Genomic DNA, 20,496 nt, shown 5'->3' on the forward strand with positions numbered 1-20,496 from the left:
CTCTCTCCCAGAAGACCAAATAGGAGCACCTTCATGCTCAGTTTTCAATGCATCTTGCTTCTGTTGCTCCTCTGCATGAAGATTTCCCATGACCTGCCAAGTCAAGTGTGCTGAAAAACGAGCAACAAGGTTACGTAGCTTGGCCTTTGGGGAATCAAATGGCTGAAGTATCCAGTAGTATCCTTGCAAACCAGTGTGCTTTCATAATCTGCTTTTGTATTAGATTCCAATATTTAATGTAGGATTGTTCATGCTTCAGTTTAGTCGAATTAGCAGATGGGAATATATTAGCTTTTCTGCAAAGAAAAACATATTCAAGTGGCAGTACTGAGAAACACCACAAGGGTAATACTGAGAAAAAATGCAATGAGAAAATTGAAGTTAGAGATGTTTTTCACTTAAATTAGCTGTTTACACTAATTGTAGTAATCAGTTCCAATCAAGTAAATCCATTAGACATTTTAACTTTTTAATGTAGTACATTTGAAAGATGACATGTTTTAAATTAATGTTGAGCTGAGTAATTTATAAATGTAACACTAAGCAGAACTTGTGAGGATGAATATTGGTTAGTTTTTCTTCTCAATTTTTATTAAATAAAGTTGAGTGCTGATATATGAAAAGATGATACAGCTGTGAAGTCACCTGTTCTTTGAAAGACATTTTCAAGCATGAAAAGCAAATCTATAACACCAGTTCTAATAAATCTTAAATTGGTAGTTGAATATGCTTTAATGCTTAAGTGCAAGGACACTTTAAAAATAAATGAATTCTCCACCATCTGCCACAAAGCATGCTGCCCCAATCAATAAAAGTTGTCATCAGCTGCAAGTTGAGTCTTACAGCCAAAAGGATTGAGAGAGAGTCTTCAGAAGACACTGTTTGAGGAGGTGTTTGTTATTCTAGACTGGGGGAGCACGGCCAGGGGGCACAAGGCTTTTAGCAAGTATAGCACAAATTAAACCTATGCACTCCCCAAGTGCCACTCTGATCCCTTTTCTCTGCCTTCTGCACCTTGCCCTGCTCTACCTGCCAAATCTGCCATGCACCCCACACACAGGCTGCCCATATCACCCTCTGTCATGCAAGTTGGCCACTTCTGTTTTAGATTGTGTGACAGGGGAACCATGTAACTACTAAGTTCTATAAGGAGTTGGTGTGACTGGGGAGAGATGGGTGTTCAGGGAAAGGATGTGTTGCAAGATTTAGATCAGGTAAGACATGGGATGCCAGTTTCCCATCAAGGGGCTAGAGAAGGGACTGCAAGAGAGACATGATGAAGTATGGGAGAAAGGAGGTTGAAAGGCAGGCAAAGCTGAAAGAAACTGGAGGGTAGTGAGCACCTGACAGAAACCTAGTGTGATAAAATAAGGATCTAGGCCTATAGGTGGATACTTGTAGTTATTTAGGGCCCCCAGACTGCTATCAGCTTTAGAGAATAGTTGAAGGAATTTCAGCCAATTTTCTAAATAAAATAATAAGAATATAAACCTTTAGGTACAGAAAAGATCTGCCAGTTCATAGGCTCTGGTTCCATATATATACTCTACTGTGTAGTGTATAACATTAAAAAGTAGAGCACTTTTAACATGGCATGGAATTTTGTATTATAAGTTTTGCTTTATTGCATAGTTTTCACACTTGTATTACTGTATTTACTTAAATATAAGATGACCCTAAACATAGGAGGACCCTCCAATAATTAGATTCTATATATGGAGAATTTATACATTTGTTATAATTTTCCAGGTATAGAATTTAAGTATTGGAGGGTTGTCCTGAATTCCTGCCCCCTGCCCGCCCCCACCCACTGCTAGAGCAGGGAAAGCAATTGCTGGAGAGGGGAGGTCAAGTGGCCCCCTTGTCCTCTGCCCTGCCCACTTCTTCCCCTGCAGTCTTCTTGACCCCCTTCCACCTGTACCCCTCCACCCCCAGCTCCCCACAGCCTCTGCCCCGCCTCCCACCTCCCCCAGTCACTGCTTCTTCCTCTTCCCCATACTCCCCCCAGTTTCTGCCTCTTCTCCCCTTGCTCTGTAGTATTGTCTCTTCCCATTCTCCCACCTTACCATTAGACACTGCTCAGTCTGCCCCTCCTGGAGTGTAGGACATGGAAGCTTGGCACTCACCTGGCCATGCAGCAGTATCAGCACTGCTGACTGGCTGGTCATGTGCTCCGTGCCCAAGAGAGACCCTGGCCTGAGCTGGAGCTTAGCTGCATCTGACAGTAAGGGAGAGGGAAGGAGGTGGGGTGGGCGAGTTGGGGGGGGGACTGAAGCTGCAGAGGGGAAGGTGTTAGGGGGGAGGCAGGAGGCTGCTATGGGTCTTACTGGCCCCGACTCATTTTCAGGGTCAGAGTCTGAGCCCAAGCAGCTGTCTGCTCCCCCCATCTCTTCATATGTGAATATAAGTCGTGGGGCTTTCCCCCTTCTCTCCCATGCTGGTTGGGGAGGAAACCTCATCTTATAGTTGAGTAAATATGGTAATGTCCATTCTAATGCTGATTTATTGGCTCTCCATACAGAAAAAATGTGTGAAGGTGCTCTATGTGTGTAGATCCGTGTGACTGCTTGTAGTTGCTTGGTCCTTCTCCACGGCCATGTGGATTTGAGTAGAAGATATGGTGGGAATGTCAGTGACTCATTCCCTGTTCATTGTTCTAATTATTAACCTGTAACCATGTTTCTGGAAGTGGAAAAGATTGGTTTTCCCATCTAACCATTTGTGCACCCATATAGAGCTGAGATTTGCCCCTTCTGGGAGCTGATTTCTTTTCCACCCCATTTTTTTTAGTTGGGTGTTAATTATCTTCCCAGACCTTTCTTTTGGAGAAACTATGGAAAACTTCTGATTTGCTTTTTTTAAAAGGCAAGAATTGTTACCTTTTTAAATAAAAGCTGCTGTTGGGAATTCTGTATCAATATTCATGTTGCACTATAGATCTCAGACAAGGCTGATTAAGATTTAGTGTGAAGCAACCTGCAGAAAGGTTGTTAATCAACAGGGTATATTGAATAGGACTAAGCTGAAACCTAGGAAGAAAAATGCACTATTAAGATGGGACCTGAGGGATACTGTACTTGTTTTCATCAAATTTGCATTTGGACTCTGATGCAGGTTTTGCTGAGATGCTAAATCCTAGATTGCCCATGTGCTAATGGAAGATGGAATAACAAAGCTAGAGATGTAAGCCAAACCATTAGGGTTTGAGGGCATTTTTACATGTGCTCCAGGAGGCATGGTGGGAGCACTCTAATTAGTGAGCCACACTAATTAAAAGTGCCCAAGCATCATATGCATCAGTGTCCCCACACTGAAAAATGGCGGGAGGGTGCTTTGAACTCAAGCTCATCAAACAAGCTTGAGTTCAAAGTGCCCCACCACCATCTTTCAGCGTGGGGATGCTGATACACGTGACACTAGAGTATGCTGGAACGTGTTAACTTACGCGCTTTAGCAGACTCAATTAATTGATTCTGCTCTGACGCGCTAGCGCTTCGGAGCAGGCTCCCTGCGTGTGTATAGGAGCCCTGAGTGTAAAAGACCAGTTAACCCAATTGAAGATTTCACTGATGGGCTAGCAAACTCTTGTTATCTCTAGAAAAGTTAGATATTAATCAAACATTTTCTTCAATTTCAATCTTGGAAGCAACAAGGTTAAGCTAATATTAGCTATACAACATATTAATGCCATAGATATCATTTGAAAAATTAGGCAAATGTTAATCCTTGCTGTACAGTGTTTTGTAGGTAAGTCAAAACTACTGTATCCTCAGTGGAAAGTATCAGAACAGTAGCACTCTCAAATAGTTGAAGGAAATCAGTATCTATTTGTGAGAAGGAACTTGTTAAGGTTGGGGAGTGGGGGGGTTGTTTGCTTTTTTTTTTTATTTGGGTCTCCTTGGGGTTTAGTTAATAACCGTCCACGCAGATAAATTACTATACACATCCCTCCACCTGCAGGTGAGAGAACAATGGAGAGTTTGGAAGGCTGAAAGCTGTGGTTGTTAAATTATGCTGCTGCTGGCATCCCATCGGATGCCTGCTCCTTGCTGCGTGACTTAATGGAACCAGGTAGCAAAGGCCATAATGTAGAAAAACCTGGGAAGATAGGCCAACAGGTTTCAGGTTTCTATAGTGAGGCCTAATTTAGACCTAAATGCATGTATAAATCTTCAGAGTTATTTTGAAATAGTGTTGAAAGGAAATCTAACTGTTGTACCAGTTATAATCATTGGGCTGGACCTTCCTAAATGTTAGTTTCATTAGCCTAATATGTGCACCTCTCCTCTAACAGAATTCACACACACAGTTTTAGTCCCTTTAAACATGTACAGCTCCGGTCAGTATCTTGTGCATCATGTGACTGGCTCCTGAGCCTAGCTGTGATCAGATACATTGGCTATTGCAGAGTATTAGTCAATTTTTTTGGAAGTGGATATTTCAAATTGCAGAATTGTATGGTACTGGTAACATTCTGTACTTATTCTCTGGCTTGCATGTCAGAATACGTTGGCATGACTTTTCTAAATGCCACCAAAGCAAATTCAGCAAAGGACTCGAATTCAAGCAGTGCACGTTGCTGCCTTACTATTGTGGAAATGGCTTGATTTTTTTTTTAATGCAAGGGATTTATTTTTCTTCTGAATCCTTTGGTCTTAACAAAACCAGAATCTTTCCATTAATTTTCCCGTATGGAAGACCAGAATCTCTCGTAATATCTTGCTTCACTAGTAATTCCTGGCTACCAAACCGTACGAATCAGAAATACAGTCTACTGTGGTGAATACAAGTTAGCTGAGGTCCTGGATTAACATGAACATGAAGTGCTCTAAATTTTAGAATACTCTGATTTCAGCAGATGTGCCTGGAATCCCTGCATGCCTCTTGGGCTTTGGCCTCTGGTGTTCCCCAAGGACAGCCAAGTTCATTGGATATCTGACCTTTTCCTGCCCCCTTCTATGGGGGTAAGGAACAGAGCGCTGTTGGATGCCGAAGGGCCTCTATAGTATACAAGCATTTCAGGAAATGCTTCAGCCATTTTTTAAGGTCTTCAGTTGTGCACTTCTGTACCCTCTCTGTTTGGAGAACTTCAGAGCTAATTGAAATGCTTCAAACGGCATGTCTCTGTATGACCTAAAGCAGCCTAACCTTGCTCCTGAAGCAACGGTAAAGAAGGAGCATTTTTACTACAGTTGAGTCGCTGCAGAAGCATGCCAGCATAACAGTGCATATTGATATCTTTTGATATCAGTACAATTGCTGTGTGTTTATACAGGCAGTCCTCGGACTTACGACAGAATTGGTTCCTGAAAACGGCATCTTAAGTCAAAACGTTGTAATTCGGAACCAGTTTTCTCATAAATGGGGGATTGGTTCCTGAACCAAGGCCCAAAACCTTATTTTTAGTAAAAATACCCCAGAATTTTGTTCTCAATCAATTATAGATGAGTAATATAGCTACATTAATGTATTTATATTGCAAATAGCAATCATGCTGATTTGGAAGGACTTCTTTGAGGAGACTTTGCTGGACTTTTTGAAAGGCTCTTGGTTGGACTTTTTGAAGAGTTCTTGGCTGGCGTCTTCTCAGGAGTCTTGGCTGCAGCTTTCTCTGGAGTCTTGTCTGCTTTCTTAAAGAAAGTGTCCAAGTAAGTTTGGACAGATGTTCTCCAGGGAGATGAGTGACACAGTGAACTTGTTCGCTGGTGTGGTGTCACATTGGATCAAGCATTGTAAAGTCGAAACTGACATCATAAAGTTGAAATAGGGTGTCAATTTATAAACATTGTAAGTGCGAAACATTGTAAGTCGAGGACTGCCTGTATATGTAATCATCTCAGTGGTTTTGTTGTTCTTCATGTTTGTTTTTGAATTGTAATTTATATCAATTATTTGACAAAATATGTGCAATTAAAATTTTCATAAAATCGAGTTTGGGAATCTGCATGCATTTTAATTTGGTCTGACAAAAAGGTGGCTTAATTGATTTGTGATATTTACGTATTATGATAATCTATATGCATCTCAAATTCTAGAGGAAATATTTAGACATATCCTGCTTTGAAAAACAGTACTAATACACTGGTAGAGTGTAATTGAAATCTGCTCATGAGTGACATCTAATTTCCATTTCCTTTTAAAAAACAATATAGCCGTATAGCCACAGAAATCTTTTTAGCCACCTTTTATTTAATTTGGAAATCAAACAACCAATTGCTAGCTACTTAGTCCATTCAAAAAGCTACTGCAAGGTTGTTTTCCTTTGCTTGTTCCTCTGACTGCCTCTCTTTTCATCCATGCCATGTCAAACATGAGCTGTTTAGGGCAGATTTTCAAAGGCATTTATTTGCTTAAGGATACAGATAGTTGGGTAGTGGCATATTCAGAAATGCCGTTCTGAACTGCAGTCACATTTTAGGCCTTAAAGTTTACAACCTTGGATTACAGCACATATAATACATCTGCTATGAGCAGCCAAATGTAACCATAACTAAGTCGAAAATAGCACTAGTGGCCAGACTGTATAATATTCAGTTTCTGCTATGATGTGTCCTGAATTCACAATAGCTGGTGTGAAGTGACAGTTAATAGCCAGTTTGTAGTAAAGATTATTGCTGAGCTAACTGTTCCCATTGAGTCAGTCCCCTTCATTTAATTCCCTTCAGTCAGGTAGCTCCTCTCTTCTCAGCCTGAGGTAGCTGGAGATCATTCTGGGAGGATAAGTCTATCTTTTTCCTTTGATTCCCAATTTATTCTCCTCAGTCTTATCTCCTGACACTAACTCTTTTTCAAAGCTCTGTCATGAATACCTTGGTGCCATTTATTACAAGGGCTTCAGCTACTCTGCAGTACCTTCTCATGGGCACTGTCTTGCCCTGCAACAAGCCTGATGTAGTTTACTACACGTATGCTGAGTAGTGAGCTATCTTACATTTATCACCAGATAAGGGGGTACCCAGATAGTTGCTGCAAAATAGCTGATACACTGCAAGTCTACACCCCTAGCTCACTTTGTAATAACTGGCCATGTGCCTGGTGTCTTTGGCTAGGGACAGACATTCAGAAAGCCTGAATTGATTCAATCTTTGCACGTTAGTCTAACCTGGCGAGGTTGAACTGGTTTGCAACTGCACAGACATTCCCTTTGTACTGAAGAAATGCAGCCAAATGCCTGCAGTAGCTCAGGCTAGAAGCTAGGGGTCACTAAAGCAGCCCTCCATTCCCTTCCATAGTACTGAGCTGGGTGGGGGGCTGTGTCCTGGCCCCAGCAGGATGCTCTGGTCAGGGAGGGGTTCCCCACCCGCCCCCGCTTCTGACTAGGGAGGGAGCCAACAGGGAATTGATAGAGCATTTAGCACCCCATCAAGAAAACAGAAGCCTCTCTCATTAGTTCAAGCTCTTTTTAAACAACTTTTTCCAAGAAAGGAACAGAGGGACATTATCATGACCTGTTGATTAGCTCCAAAAAGCCCTAAGCGGACACTGTCCTGTCTGCCTTACACAGATACCTCTCAGCATTAGCTAGCATATCACATGCTGGCAATGGTACATGGTGTGGAAGAGCGTTGCGGGAAATCCCTGCCTGAGCAGAGAGTGGTGATGGGTGGGGGCAAGCCAGGAAGATGCTGCTGTGCCTTCAGTCTCTGCTGGAACTAGCTAGGGAGCAGAGGTGCAGAGCCAGCCCTGCTGTGGAACAGAGAGTCCCGCCCAGGTCTGCAAAGTGTCTGGGATGCTGGAGGACACAGACATTGCATAAACTGGTTTGACCCAAATCAGTTAAGTCTGATACTACATTCAACCAGGTTTATCTCAAACTGATTTCAGCCATTTCCAAACTGGTTTATGTGCTCTGAACATCTGTTCTGTTACAGGTTTAAACCAGTTTCTAATCACTTAAACGGGTTTATGTGTAATGTTTGTCCCTAGCCTTTATTTCCTTGCCTCAGAGGAAAGTGGCTATATTATAGTAGTGTGTTCTGAGCTCTGGATATGGTACACAGATAATAAAACATGCTATGGCTGAAGTGTTTTATGACCTGTTTAATAACCACTTGGGATCTAGAAAATAATGTCTTATCCCACCTGCTTGCTTACAGATATAAGTGGCCTAAACACTCATACTTTATTGGTAAATAATGCCAGCTAGTTTCAGTATTTTTTCTGTGACCCGTCATGTTTCATAAGAGTTTTCATTTGTGCAGCTTGTCCTGTTGCATATATGTGATTTCTGCAATTAGTTAACTCAGTGTTATCATGCTTTTGTCTGGGATGTCTCCATAGTAAATGGTGTAATATCATTTGTGGAGTGCATTTCATAAGTATGTATGATAATTTTTATTAAGTAGACTTAAAGCAAGTAAATGGGTATTTTGCGTCAGTTTTTCACTAGTCCTAAGGGATGGCCCTGCTCGGTACGGTACAGGATGGCCAGGGTGAGGGAGAATTGTTACCCTTCATCAACATAGACCATGTGAAGGAACACCTTTAGAGGTTGGACACTTTCAAGTCAGCTGGCCCAGACAGTTTACACATCAGGGTACTTAAAGAGCTTACAGGCATCATAGTTCAGCCACTGTCATGGATCTTCGAGAACTCATGGTGCTCAGGTGAAGTGTGGTGCCTGTCTTCAAGAAAGGGAGGAAAGTAGATCCGGGGAACTACAGGTCTATTAGCCTGACCTCTATCCCGGGGAAGATCTTGGAAAAAAATTATCAAAGACACCATTCTTGACAAACTGGCTGATGGCAACATCCTGAGGGATAGCCAGCACAGGTTTGTTGTGGGTAGGTCTTGCCTGACCAATCTCTTCTCCTTTTATGACCAGGTGACATATCACCCGGACAAGGGAGAATAGATTGACATCATATATCTTGATTTAAAACAAGCCTTCGATCTGGTGTCCCATGATCATCTCATGGAAAAATTGGCCAACTGCAGCCTCGACTACATTACAGTCCAATGGCTGGGGAATTGGCTCTGAGGTCGGACCCAGAGAGTGGTAGTCAACAGAAGTAAATCATCGTGGTGCACCATGACCAGTAGGGTCCCCCAGGGCTCCATCCTTGGACCTATCCTCTTTAACATCTTTATTAATGATATGGACATTGGTTTCAGAAGCAGATTGGACAAGTTTGCTGATGACACCAAACTTTGGGGTAAAACATCCACACCTGAGGACAGGATGGTGATCCAGGCTGACCTGGATGGGCTCATGAAATGGGTGGACGAGAACCTGATGGTGTTTAACACCAAAAAATGCAAGTACTCCACCTTGGGGGAAAAAAAACCCCGCAGCACGCTTATAGGCTTGGCAGTGCTACACTTGCTAGCACCACGGCCGAAAGGGACTTGGGAGTCATGATTGACCACAAGATGAATATGAGCCACCAATGCAATGTCACAGCTGGTAAAGCGAGCAAAAGTCTGGCTTGCATCCATAGATGCTTCTCTAGCAAATCCCAGGATGTCATCCTCCCATTGTACTTGGCCTTGGTGAGGCTGCAGCTGGAGTACTGCATCCAATTCAGGGCTCCACAATTTAAAAAGGATGTGGAGAAGCTTGAGATAGTCCAGAGGAGAGCCACGCACATGATCAGAGGGCAGGAGAACAGGCCTTACAATGAGAGGCTGAGAGCCGTGGGACTCTTCAGCCTGGAAAAGCTCAGGCTCAGGTGGGACCTGGTGGCTGCCTATAAATTTATAAGGGATGTACATCAGGACCTGGGGGAATGTCTGTTCACCAGAGCACCCCAAGGGATGACAAGGTCAAACAGTCACAAACTCCTCCAAGACTGTTTCAGGTTGGACATAAGAAAAAACTTCTTTACTGTCCGAGCCCCCAAGGCCTGGAACAGACTGCCACCAGAGGTGGTGCAAGCACTCTGGACTCCTTTAAGAAACATTTGGATGTTTATCTTGCTGGGATCCTTTGACCCCAGCTGACTTCCTGCCCCTGGTGCAGGGGGCTGGACTCGATGATCTTCCAAGGTCCCTTCCAGCCCTAATGTCTATAAAATCTATGAAAAACCACCATGCTTCAGTTCACATAACTGAATCAGCTGCACTAGTTTGAGATTTATAATGAGACTCATAACTGGAAGTGAGGTAGGCAGCAACAGAAAAATACATGTACTGAAGAAAGTTGGATTTGACAGCCATACATAATGTAACCACAAGCAATTTGCAAAATTCATGTGTAATAATTTAATACTAGTGTCAAACATGTCTCAGATTGGTTACTCACTTTTTACCCTGGTTGTGGATGTCAAATTTTATAATATTTTGCTGGACTCAACATGTAAATAAGCCAGATATTTAAATAAATACAGTATAAATGCTAAAACAAGGTGCTAGTGGGAGTAGGCATTGTGCCTGTATTACAGTTGTGTCAGATTTCCCTTTGTGTTTTATTTAAAATGTATGATAACAAATGTTTTACCCTTTTCTGCAGTATTTAGATCCTATTTCATGAACATCCAAGGTGTAGTGGCTATCAATAAAAGGAAATCTGATGTATCTCTAATTCAAGTAGTGCTTAACCTTCTTTATTTTTGCTCATCATAATATGGTGGTGTTATTTAGTGCCCTAACCTGCTTCCAGGTTAGTGGGCGTTTCCTCATGTTAGCTGTGGGAGAGCCTGGAAAGTTCATGAGTGAATACAATGTATAACGTACAGAGAACGAAAGGCTAATTTGCGTGCTGAAAAAAATGTGCCATATATTGTGGGAGACAGTGGAGAGACTCCTTACCGGCAGAGGGATATGAAAGAGGAAGACTGACAAATGAGGTTTAGGATTAATTTTTAAAATGTACATAGGTATTTGCATAGCATTCATCAACAAACTACTAGAATATCTTTAACTCTTCCTTTCATTGCCCAAGTGATTATTTTTAAATAGTTCCTTAATGCGAACAACTTGGCTTAAAAGCCAAATTTGCATATGAATATAACTTAAATATAGCATACAAATGTGTGTACCTCCCTTGCAAAAACCCTAGCAAGCCTCTATGAATATACAAATCAATTTCCCATATACCATCGTCTCCCACAAATAATATTCCTGAAAATAAATGTTGAAATGAGTCACTAGCTTCCATATAGTAAAGATACTGTGAAATAAAAGACTAAATTAAAGATGTAATGTTGCATGTAGATTATCTGCTTCTGAGCTTAATTACTTCTGTGACTATTTTAAAACTGGTTTCCTACCTTCTGTATGTGCTCAAGGGATCTAACCTCTGTTATGCCAGTGAGCATCCACCTTTTGACACTCCTGATTAGTTTTGAAGAGATAATTGTGAGTCTATTTTTTTAACTGTTTCTACTTTATGCCAAAGTAAACTAGCAGTTTCAGTGTTTCCAATTAGCATTACTACAGTCTCTATTGCTGGCCTTTTTCTGAATGTGTGTTTTTCATCTTCCTTACAGTAATTGCTTAGAAATGATTGTCATATAAGAAGCTGGCTATGGCAAACAGGAAACGTCAGAACACCACAGCCAGCATGCTGGATCATAGAGTGCGAGCTTGCCCTACTTCATCTCACAACAGGGAGCCAGAAACTGAGGGAAATGATCTACCTATTGAAGATTACACAGCAAAGGAACCTGAGCTAGCAACTTTTCGAGAAGCTAGCCCTACCCCAGTGGAACAAGAGTGCAATGATAATAGTGGAGATGGTGACTCTAGCTCTGATTATGTTAATAATACCTCTGAAGAGGAGGACTATGATGAAGGCCTGCCAGAGGAGGAGGAAGGGATCACATACTACATTAGGTACTGTCCAGAGGATGACAGTTATCTGGAAGGAATGGACTGCAATGGGGAAGAGTATGTTTCCCATGAAGAACATCATGTGGAAACTGATGAATGTCAGGAGGCTGTGGAAGAAGAATGGGCTGAAGCTAAAATCCAGCACCAAGATGACAGCGAAGTGGCAGAAGGTCAAGACTACCAGGATAATGGTGTTCAGATTTTGGAGGATGAAGTGTCATCTTTGGAGATTCAAGACCAAGAAGTAAACGTACAATACTGTCAAAGTGAAGAAAGCTATCAGGACTATTACCCACCAGAAGCTAATGGAAACTCACGTGGGGTATCACCCTACCATGCTAGAAAAGAAGATGCTGAACTAGAAGAGCAGGAAGAAGATATTGACCAGATTGTAGCTGAAATTAAAATGAGCATGAGCATGAGCAGCATTAATAGCATGACAGAAATGAGCCCTGAGCATGCCGGGACTGAAAATGTGCCAAGTGAATATAAAGACACTTCTCCAAAAGGAGATGCTGGTCATGCAGCCAACAGGCATGAGGGGAGACCAAAATCATTGAATATTCCACCTGCTTCTAAGCATGTTGGAGACATGCCAAGAGGTTTTAAAACAAAGTCAAGAACTCCAGAAGACAGACCGAAGTTGCCACAAGAACAGGTATGCATCTCTGCTTTTTTTAATAAGAAAACATTATATAGAGGATGCATTTTCTGTTAGGTTACTTTTAGGACAAACATAAAGATTTTCCACCATATTCTACAACAGTTGTGAACCAGTTCCCAATCAGTGACACCTTGGAATGGTTCAGTTGTTGTATGTCTGCATTCTACCAGTATTTTAAAAATTTAAAGGTTTAATATGTGATATCTAAAGTATATTTAATAAAGAAAATTTACTCATTAGTGTGTTCAACAAAGATAATTGTTTACACCTGTCCATAAGCAGTTTGCTAACTGAGAAGGCAAAATACTTTAAAGAAGGACTATTTATTAGCAAGTAAGCTCCTAGACATCCTTAACATATAATGATGCAAAGTAGGTTTTGTCCCTTTGTTGCCCTGTGGGATCAGGCCAACTCTCAGAATCTCAATATTGCTCTGTTAGACAGGAGGGCGTGGTGTACAATTACACATGCACACACTCAAAAAAATCAATTAGGTGCATACGCACACTCTAGGTGCATGCACCCCCACCAGGCGTGCACTCACACATTACCAATTCAGGCACATACACATCCAAAATTATCAGCCTAGGCAAATGCACACCTATCACCAATGCAAGCACCTACACACACTATACAGACCAAAAGAAATTAGACCAGAATCAATTACCAATACCTGTACACCCAATACACATACACAGATCACTAATTTGTATATCATGCACACAGTGGCATACATGTATATCAGTTCACATACATACCACTCACCTACACATACACACAGGTGAGTTCCTAACTTGGGTGTTGTGGTGTGTATGTATGTGCTTGGTGTACTTGGGATACCTGGGGGAAGGTTAAGGTAAGAGAGAGAGAATGAAAGTGTAGGGGGTGAAAGTTGCTGGAACCGGTAGACTAGAGAGCTGGGCTGAGAAGTTGAGGCTTGGGGTTATTTTAGGTTACTGCTGGTGGAGACTGAGGTGAAAGTTGCCAGTGCCGGGATTAGACCCGGCAGACTGGAGGGAAATTGGTGTAACTTAAGGTTAATTGGTGTTAATTGAAAGCAGAAACCCAGCAGAGCAAAGGAGCAATTCCGGGGAGAAACCTGGGGGCTGGAGCTGGAGCAAGAAGGCTACAGGGGAGCCAAGAGGTACATGGGGAAAGGAAAACTGGGAGTGGGGCTGTGGTGGGGGGAGGCAGGAGAACACAGAGAGAGAGAGAGTGAAAGTGTAGGCAGAGAGAGATAGGGATTAGGAAGAGGTGGCAAGAGGCAAAAGGTGGCGGCAACAGGGCTGAGAGCCTGCAGAAAGCAACAGGGCTAAGAGTCTGCAGAAAAGGGACAGAAGAGGCAAAAAGTGGCAGGAACAGGGCTGAGAGCCAAGAGGGAGAGAGAGAGACAGATACCAGAATTTAAGATAGGGAAGGGACCAGGGCTCAGTAAAACACAACCCAACTCGGGGTTACAAATGACAGTGGTTTTACTGAACAGGGGAGATGGTGACACAATATTTTATTGGTTCCTTTGTGTGTGTGTGTGTGCGCGCGCGCACACACACACACATTGGCAACAGGGGTTAAAAAGACTTGGTGCAGGGGCTGAAGTCTGGGAGGAGAGAGAGAGAGAGAGTCCAAATTGGAGGAGGAAATATGCCGGTGATATCTACCTATCCCTGCCAGTTGGGGTCTCCTTCAGCTTGATGTTGTCTAGAAGGGGTCGCCGGCAGGGCCTCTGGGGTAGATAGGTGGTGTGGCATGGTGCTTGTCCAGCTGGAAATGGGGTTCCCAAGGAGTCAATCTTCACTACTCCTCTTAATGGGGCAGACTGACTATCATCTCCTATGGGAGGGCCTGTCTAGGTAATGTCAGTCCTGTTTCAGAGGGTTCCAGATGTTCATACTGAGCATGTGCAGCCTTGGCACAATGGTGGGTTGCCTCATCTTTTGTTTTTTGAATGCTGAGGGTGGTTCCAATGGCTGGGTCGTTGGTCCAGGTATTGGTGTTGACAGTTCTGTCATTCAGAGGGAGTTATTTTTAGACCTACTGCCATTGTCTCTCAAGCACCCTCATTCATCCCCATTCATTCAGGAACCAAGTTATATAGGAGGGGTAGTATGAATCATAGGTTACACAACCAGGCATGGGGATAAGATGGAGGCTTGACATTACAAGATGGAAATTTGACATGACTTATGCTAACTTATATATATATAGGCCTAAAACAGTAATCACACAATATAAAAGCAGTAAAAAAATCAATGCAAACATAAAAATTATCACTTATAAAACAGTAGATCTATATCACAGAGGGGAGAGATATAAAACTTACTACCTAAAATAAAATGTTAAAGCTTATCCTACATCTTAGCTTACTAATACTTATCTATAGGGAATAGAGAGGGAGAAACAAAGTTAGAAATGGTTGGGGAAGGGGAGGGAATGCATTTTACAAGAGAAAAAAAAAAAAGAAAAACTGGAAGTTTTGCTACACCTTCTGTGTTCCTTTAACAAGCCCTGGACTGAGAATTGGGATCAAAATTTGAGAAGGCCTATGTGTGTTTTCATTTTGAAGTTGTTTTTTTCTTAAAGGTTTATCTTATTCCATTTTAGTATAAAATTGGATTAGTAATTTTGAAGCTTGCATTTTTTTTAAATGCATCTTTACTACCTACCATATTTACTCAAATACAAGATGAGGTATCCCCCACTTCCCCTGTCTCCCTTCCCCACCCCAAGACAGCATTGGAAAAAAGCCCCTTGCCTTACATTAGTGTACAAGGAAACCTTATTAAATACATTGCCTGTCCTTAAAGTGCTGCCAAAAGCAGTATGTGCTCAGTAATGGAAACCGTCTATAAAGCTGATTAAATGGAGCCAATACTAAGCATTACCATAAAATGCATGGCCCATATTGGGCAAACACAATGATAGGAACCTACCACAAGGATAGGCTGGTGGAGGCTGTCTGAATAGGATATATGGTGGTGGGCCTTCTTAATTCTAACTCTTTCAAGCCTTGGTGAGCCACTACGCTGCATACATTTTGACTTTCTCTTCACTCCCACAGCTGAGCTATGCCTATCTTTCCCATTTCCAATGATTCCTGTTTCTTTACCACCCTTGTCCACTCCTCCCTAGCTTGCTCCTGTGGTCATACAGCTGAGGGCAAGTGGAACTTGGGGGCAACTGAACCCCAAGCCTCTGGGCTTGGGGCTTGCATGTAGGAAGCCTGCCAAAGGATTTGGAAGTATCTGAAGCCCCAGGCTGGAGTGGAGGATAGTTGCCAGTAGCAGGGCCACATATGATTCTTGCATGATTCAAATGGATTTGTACCTGATCTGGCTAATTTGACCTGGGACATGAAAATATTTCCTTTAATAAAAAATAAAAAAATAAAAAAAAGTTTGTGCTATATAGAAGTCCTGCTTAGAAGTGTGTCATGGACTGTCTGTGCTGAAACTTTTGGCATTTTCAAAAAAGTTGAAATGCATCAATTCTGGATGAGATAAGTCTATGGGCACCATATGTAAATTACTACATCTATCTTTATTTCAAGGTCAGTGTTTACACATTTGCCCCTCGCTTCCATGAGTTCAAGGACAGCAGGGTCTGACAGTAAGGAGCTGGGGGAGAAGGTGCTATGGGGAGAAGAAGTCAGGAGGGGTAGAGGGCAATCTGATCCCCAAGAGGTAGTTTCCTTGCTGTAGTGGGGGGTGCAGATGCAAGGCAGACCTCCAATATTTTGATTCTATACCTGGAAAATTATAACAAATTTATACCTTTTCTATATATAGAATCTAATTATTGGAGGTCATCTTATATTCAGGGTCCTCTTATATTTGGGTAAATATGGTAATAGAGCAAAATCTGTACTAATAAAATGTCTGAATATGACTTAAGTAGCTATGTCTTGGTTATTTGCTTATGGGCTTTACCTAAAGGAAGGTAAATGGCAGAACAAGTATGGGACTGACAACCTAATAAATATGCTTGAATTATGTTTTCTCTAATCTTTTAATTAAAGTAACTTATAAAACTTCAAAAGTACAAATTTCTTTTTTCAGTTTCACTGAAGTTATCAGTAAGGAAAATCATAATATTTAATTAAGCACCCCATGGTTAATTATTTAATTAAAAATTAAATTAACCTAGATGATTCCATTAAATCTTTGATATTATAATACTAAGACTCCTGTGGAAAAATAAGAGAAAGTCTTTAGGTTTAACTATGTTAATGAAACAGATCAGCTTTTAATAGCATCCTGAGAAAAAGAGTTTTTTTTAAAGGAGATCTATAGCAATTTGAGACATGCACCACAGATTTAAAATCTCTATTTAAATGATCATTTTTTAAAAGGGGGCCAGTCGTGTGATACTTTTTCATGTTCCATGACTTAAACTGCCAGTGTAAATACTGCCAGTGTGAATTGGGGTTGAATAGTCTGCCCATGTGTGAGGGAGGCAATAATTATTTGATAGTTATCATGTTTTGTTGTTAAATGATAGACAATTCATTTATTGGATTGAATTTTTTACTTGGATGTCCCTTTGGGTGGTGTCACCTATTCAATTTAATACTTGCTAGGTGTGTCTACATGACATATTTTCTGTGGAGCTGACTAATTAGATCCGTAGTAGTCTCAGCATCTACGTGTGCAACTCTGTTAGGGTGCAGTAAACTAATAAATGCCACGGTAGGTTAGTACTTGTAAATACAGTTATTTACTGCATCATAACACATGTGTAGACACTGATGGGACTTGAGGGTGATTCAGTGTGGGGGATGCCTGCCAGCTAGTCCTGCACTGGAGCACCCTTGTGTCCCAACCAGCCCCTCCACAGCACACAGAGCCAGGTTGGAGCAGCCCCAGGCTGGCAGGCTGACCCCCCAGGCCTCCTGCCAGCTGGGGCTACACTGACCTGGCTCAACATACTGTGGTCTGGGGTGCACGTGTAAATGCATTACCCGGGAATGATAAACTCTGGCACGAATCGCACTGGAGATTATTCAGGCATGTTAATTTCACATGTAGACATGCCCACTAAGTGCAGTTTAAATGTAAGCAAACGCATGTTCAAGCAGTTTAATATGGGTTAAGTGCTCTCCTGGTGTTGGTAAGTTGTTCTGTTTCAAGGAAGGGTTATCTCTTAATGCACAGTAGCTTTATTGAGTCACTATATTCCAATGATTTACAACTCTTCCAAGTGAAAGTGTGACAAGGCCCTTTGGTTTCTGTTATTGAAAAGATTGGACAAGCTTCAGCATTAAGCTCAAGGTCTTTGCAGTATTCAAGAAGAACTCTTGAATAAGAAGACAATATACTGAAATCTGATGCAAGGATCAAATTTTTTTCAGGAAGTTTTCTAATGGAATTTCAGATTGAATTTTCATTTTGACACTTTTTTATTCCCTTTTAAAGTTTATTCAATAGAGGTTGGGCTGAACCTCATTGTATATGTATTATTCATGTCAGATTATTAGCAAATGGGAGCTTTGTAATTTAAGAAAATAGATATAACTGTCATAGCTCTAAAAATACATAAAGGTGCATGGTAACTTGTGGATTGTCTGTCTGAGCTTTAACTTAAAATGCTATATCTAGTCATTCTTTGGGCTGAGGTTTTGAAATTGCTCTATAATGATTCATGCTACGTGGCATGTAGCCAGTCACATATTGCTTTCTAATCAGTTTTTCAACAAAAATGTTGTCAAGAGAAAATTATCTCAGAGGCACAGGGCACTGAACCATATGCAGTATTTCACTGCTTCTGTCTCTTCCTGAGAAAGGAGAATGGGTTCCTGACCAGAGATATGGTGGCATAGGCATCCACCTTAGCTAAGAATGGAAGTGATATGCATGTGAGGTGATGGTCAAGCGATACTCCTAATTTGCAAGAGAAGAGAGTCTGCTGAGGCACTGCGGGTAAGGATAAAGCTGATAGGTAGTCTCATTGAGAACAGAGAGGATATGTAGACTGTCAAGGCAGAAAGACATAACAACAGTCTTTGTTATGTATGTACCAAGGTTCACAGAAAGGAGAAGTAGAAGAGACATTTTCCAAAGACATAAAGCAAATCAAAGTATCTTTAACCAGGCACACCTTGCTGTACAAATTATGGATGAGTTTACCATTGACATGATCCTGCTACATGCTGTGGACTGAGGTGCTGGTTACCTTCAATTTTAATTGAATTTAAGAAGAGAGATGCTGAAATAAAACCTTACTTCTGACATGCATTTTTAGGCCTCTCCCTGCCAGGCATCATGGAGGTGGAAGGGCCCTTAAGACAGGGGTGGGCAACATACAGCCCGCAGGCCAGATCCGGCCCATGAAGCCATTCTATCTGGCCTGTGGGTCCCCTAAAAAATGTAGAAAATTCATATTTATCTGCCCTTAGTTCCTGTAAAAAATGACAGGAACTAAGGGCAGTAGGACCCAGGGGAAGCCTGGCAGGGTCCCACAACAGCAGGGCCTGCCCGGCCCCACCCGGCCCCCCCCAGCTGGAAGCCCCAGACACAGCTTCTGGCCTGGGAGCACGTGGCTGCCCCAGCCAGAACCTCAGGTAAGAGGGAAGGGGGGGAGGGGGGAAGGGCAGGGGAGGACTCCAGGCAGGGAAGGAGCCCAGGGAAAAGTGGCCTGGGGAAAAGCTGAGTACGGAGGGGGGAAAGCAGCCCCTTGCCTGCCCCATGGCCAGTGCCCCGCACTTGCAGCCACTCACAGCCTGCCTGGGGCTGCCTGTGCCTGCTCTGGACAGCCTCGTGCAGGCTGCAAGTGGCTGCAGCAGGGAGCGCTGGCCGTGAAGCAGGCGAGGGGCCGCCCCATGCTCAGCACCAGCTTCTTCCCTGCCAGTGACCAGGGGGTTGGGGCTGTGTGCTGCCCCCTGCCTGTACCATGGTGCTGGGGGGCACTGGAAGTGAGTGGGCACACGAGCCAGCAGGAGCACGGGGCCCGCACCGGTGTCCCAGCGTCAGTGTGGCGGGGCCCAGAGCAGGGTGGCAGGAGCACGGGGTCCCAGCTAGCAGGATCTCTATGGAGCCGGGCCAGCACTCCCCTCTCCCTGCTGGTGCAGCCCAGCCCAGCTCCACAGACCCCTGCCAGCCTGTGCCCCACTTTGAGCCCCACTGGTGCTGGCCCTGGGACATGGGACCAATTTCCCAAAGTATTGGGGCCAAAGACATTGGAATATTGGTCCCAAGAAGGTGACCAGGGGATGGGGCATCTGTCAAGGGGTGGGGCTACCCATGCGGCTCTCGACGGCCTGCGAAAACTGGGTAAGCAGCCCTCCGCCTGAAATAATTGCCTGCCCCTGCCTTAAAACCTGTACAGACTTTTTCAGAGACCCATTAAGGGTATGTTCAAGCACTACATTTAGATCAATCTAATCAAGCTTAGTTTGGTCTAAACCTCTAGGTGTGCAGGTATTCACATTGCTTAGGTAGCACTAAAAATGGTGTGTGTGGTATAAAGTTAGTCTGTGTGTGTTGAAGACTGAGTTTAGATTAGTATGGGTTAGACTGGCCTAATTAATGTTTCCTCAAGTTAGTCTGCTGTCCTCTGGCATCCCAACATACAATGATCTCACTCCCCTCCTCCCCTACTGAGAGTTGCTCTGGTCTAATGCCAAGTGGATCCCGTCCCTGACTATCCTGGCACTGAGAAAGCCCAGCCCTTTTCCTCGGCTACACCTTGTGCTGTATGCATAGATGGATATGGGTGGAGATAATGAAGGAAGCAGGGATAGCTATGTCCCCCAAACATGACCCAGACCCCCAGGCACTTGAGACCTTGAACCATGCCTCTACACCCCTCCAGATCCCATCCCGAAGCATACCATGACCTACACACAGACCTGAAAACCAAGACCAACAGAACCCCAAGACTCAGGCACAGAGCTAGACCCCAGCACTTGGATACTCACCTGGAAACCCCAAACCCAAGACTCAGACACAGAACCAAAGCCCCACATTTGAAAATCCATACCCAAACCGCCCCACAAACCACACCCTGGCACGGACCCACCCCCAGGATGTGGGAACTGGTGCTTGCATTTGGGGTCTGGAGTAGGT

At 43.0% G+C, this 20,496-nt stretch overlaps 1 protein-coding gene across 12 annotated transcripts in view; it reads left to right on the forward strand.

Moving 5' to 3' along the window:
* APBA2 (amyloid beta precursor protein binding family A member 2) overlaps positions 1–20,496 on the forward strand; it is a 259,348-nt gene that overhangs the window by 137,820 nt on the left and 101,032 nt on the right. For all 12 annotated transcript variants that reach the window (XM_019477583.2, XM_019477581.2, XM_059714814.1 and 9 more), the window contains one exon: positions 11,430–12,430. In XM_019477583.2, the coding sequence (XP_019333128.1) occupies positions 11,468–12,430 (963 nt within the window). In that variant the 5' untranslated portion in view covers positions 11,430–11,467. The remainder of the gene's footprint in view (positions 1–11,429; positions 12,431–20,496) is intronic.

Source organism: Alligator mississippiensis, chromosome 11 (assembly GCF_030867095.1).
Source record: "Alligator mississippiensis isolate rAllMis1 chromosome 11, rAllMis1, whole genome shotgun sequence".
Lineage (NCBI taxonomy): Eukaryota > Metazoa > Chordata > Crocodylia > Alligatoridae > Alligator > Alligator mississippiensis.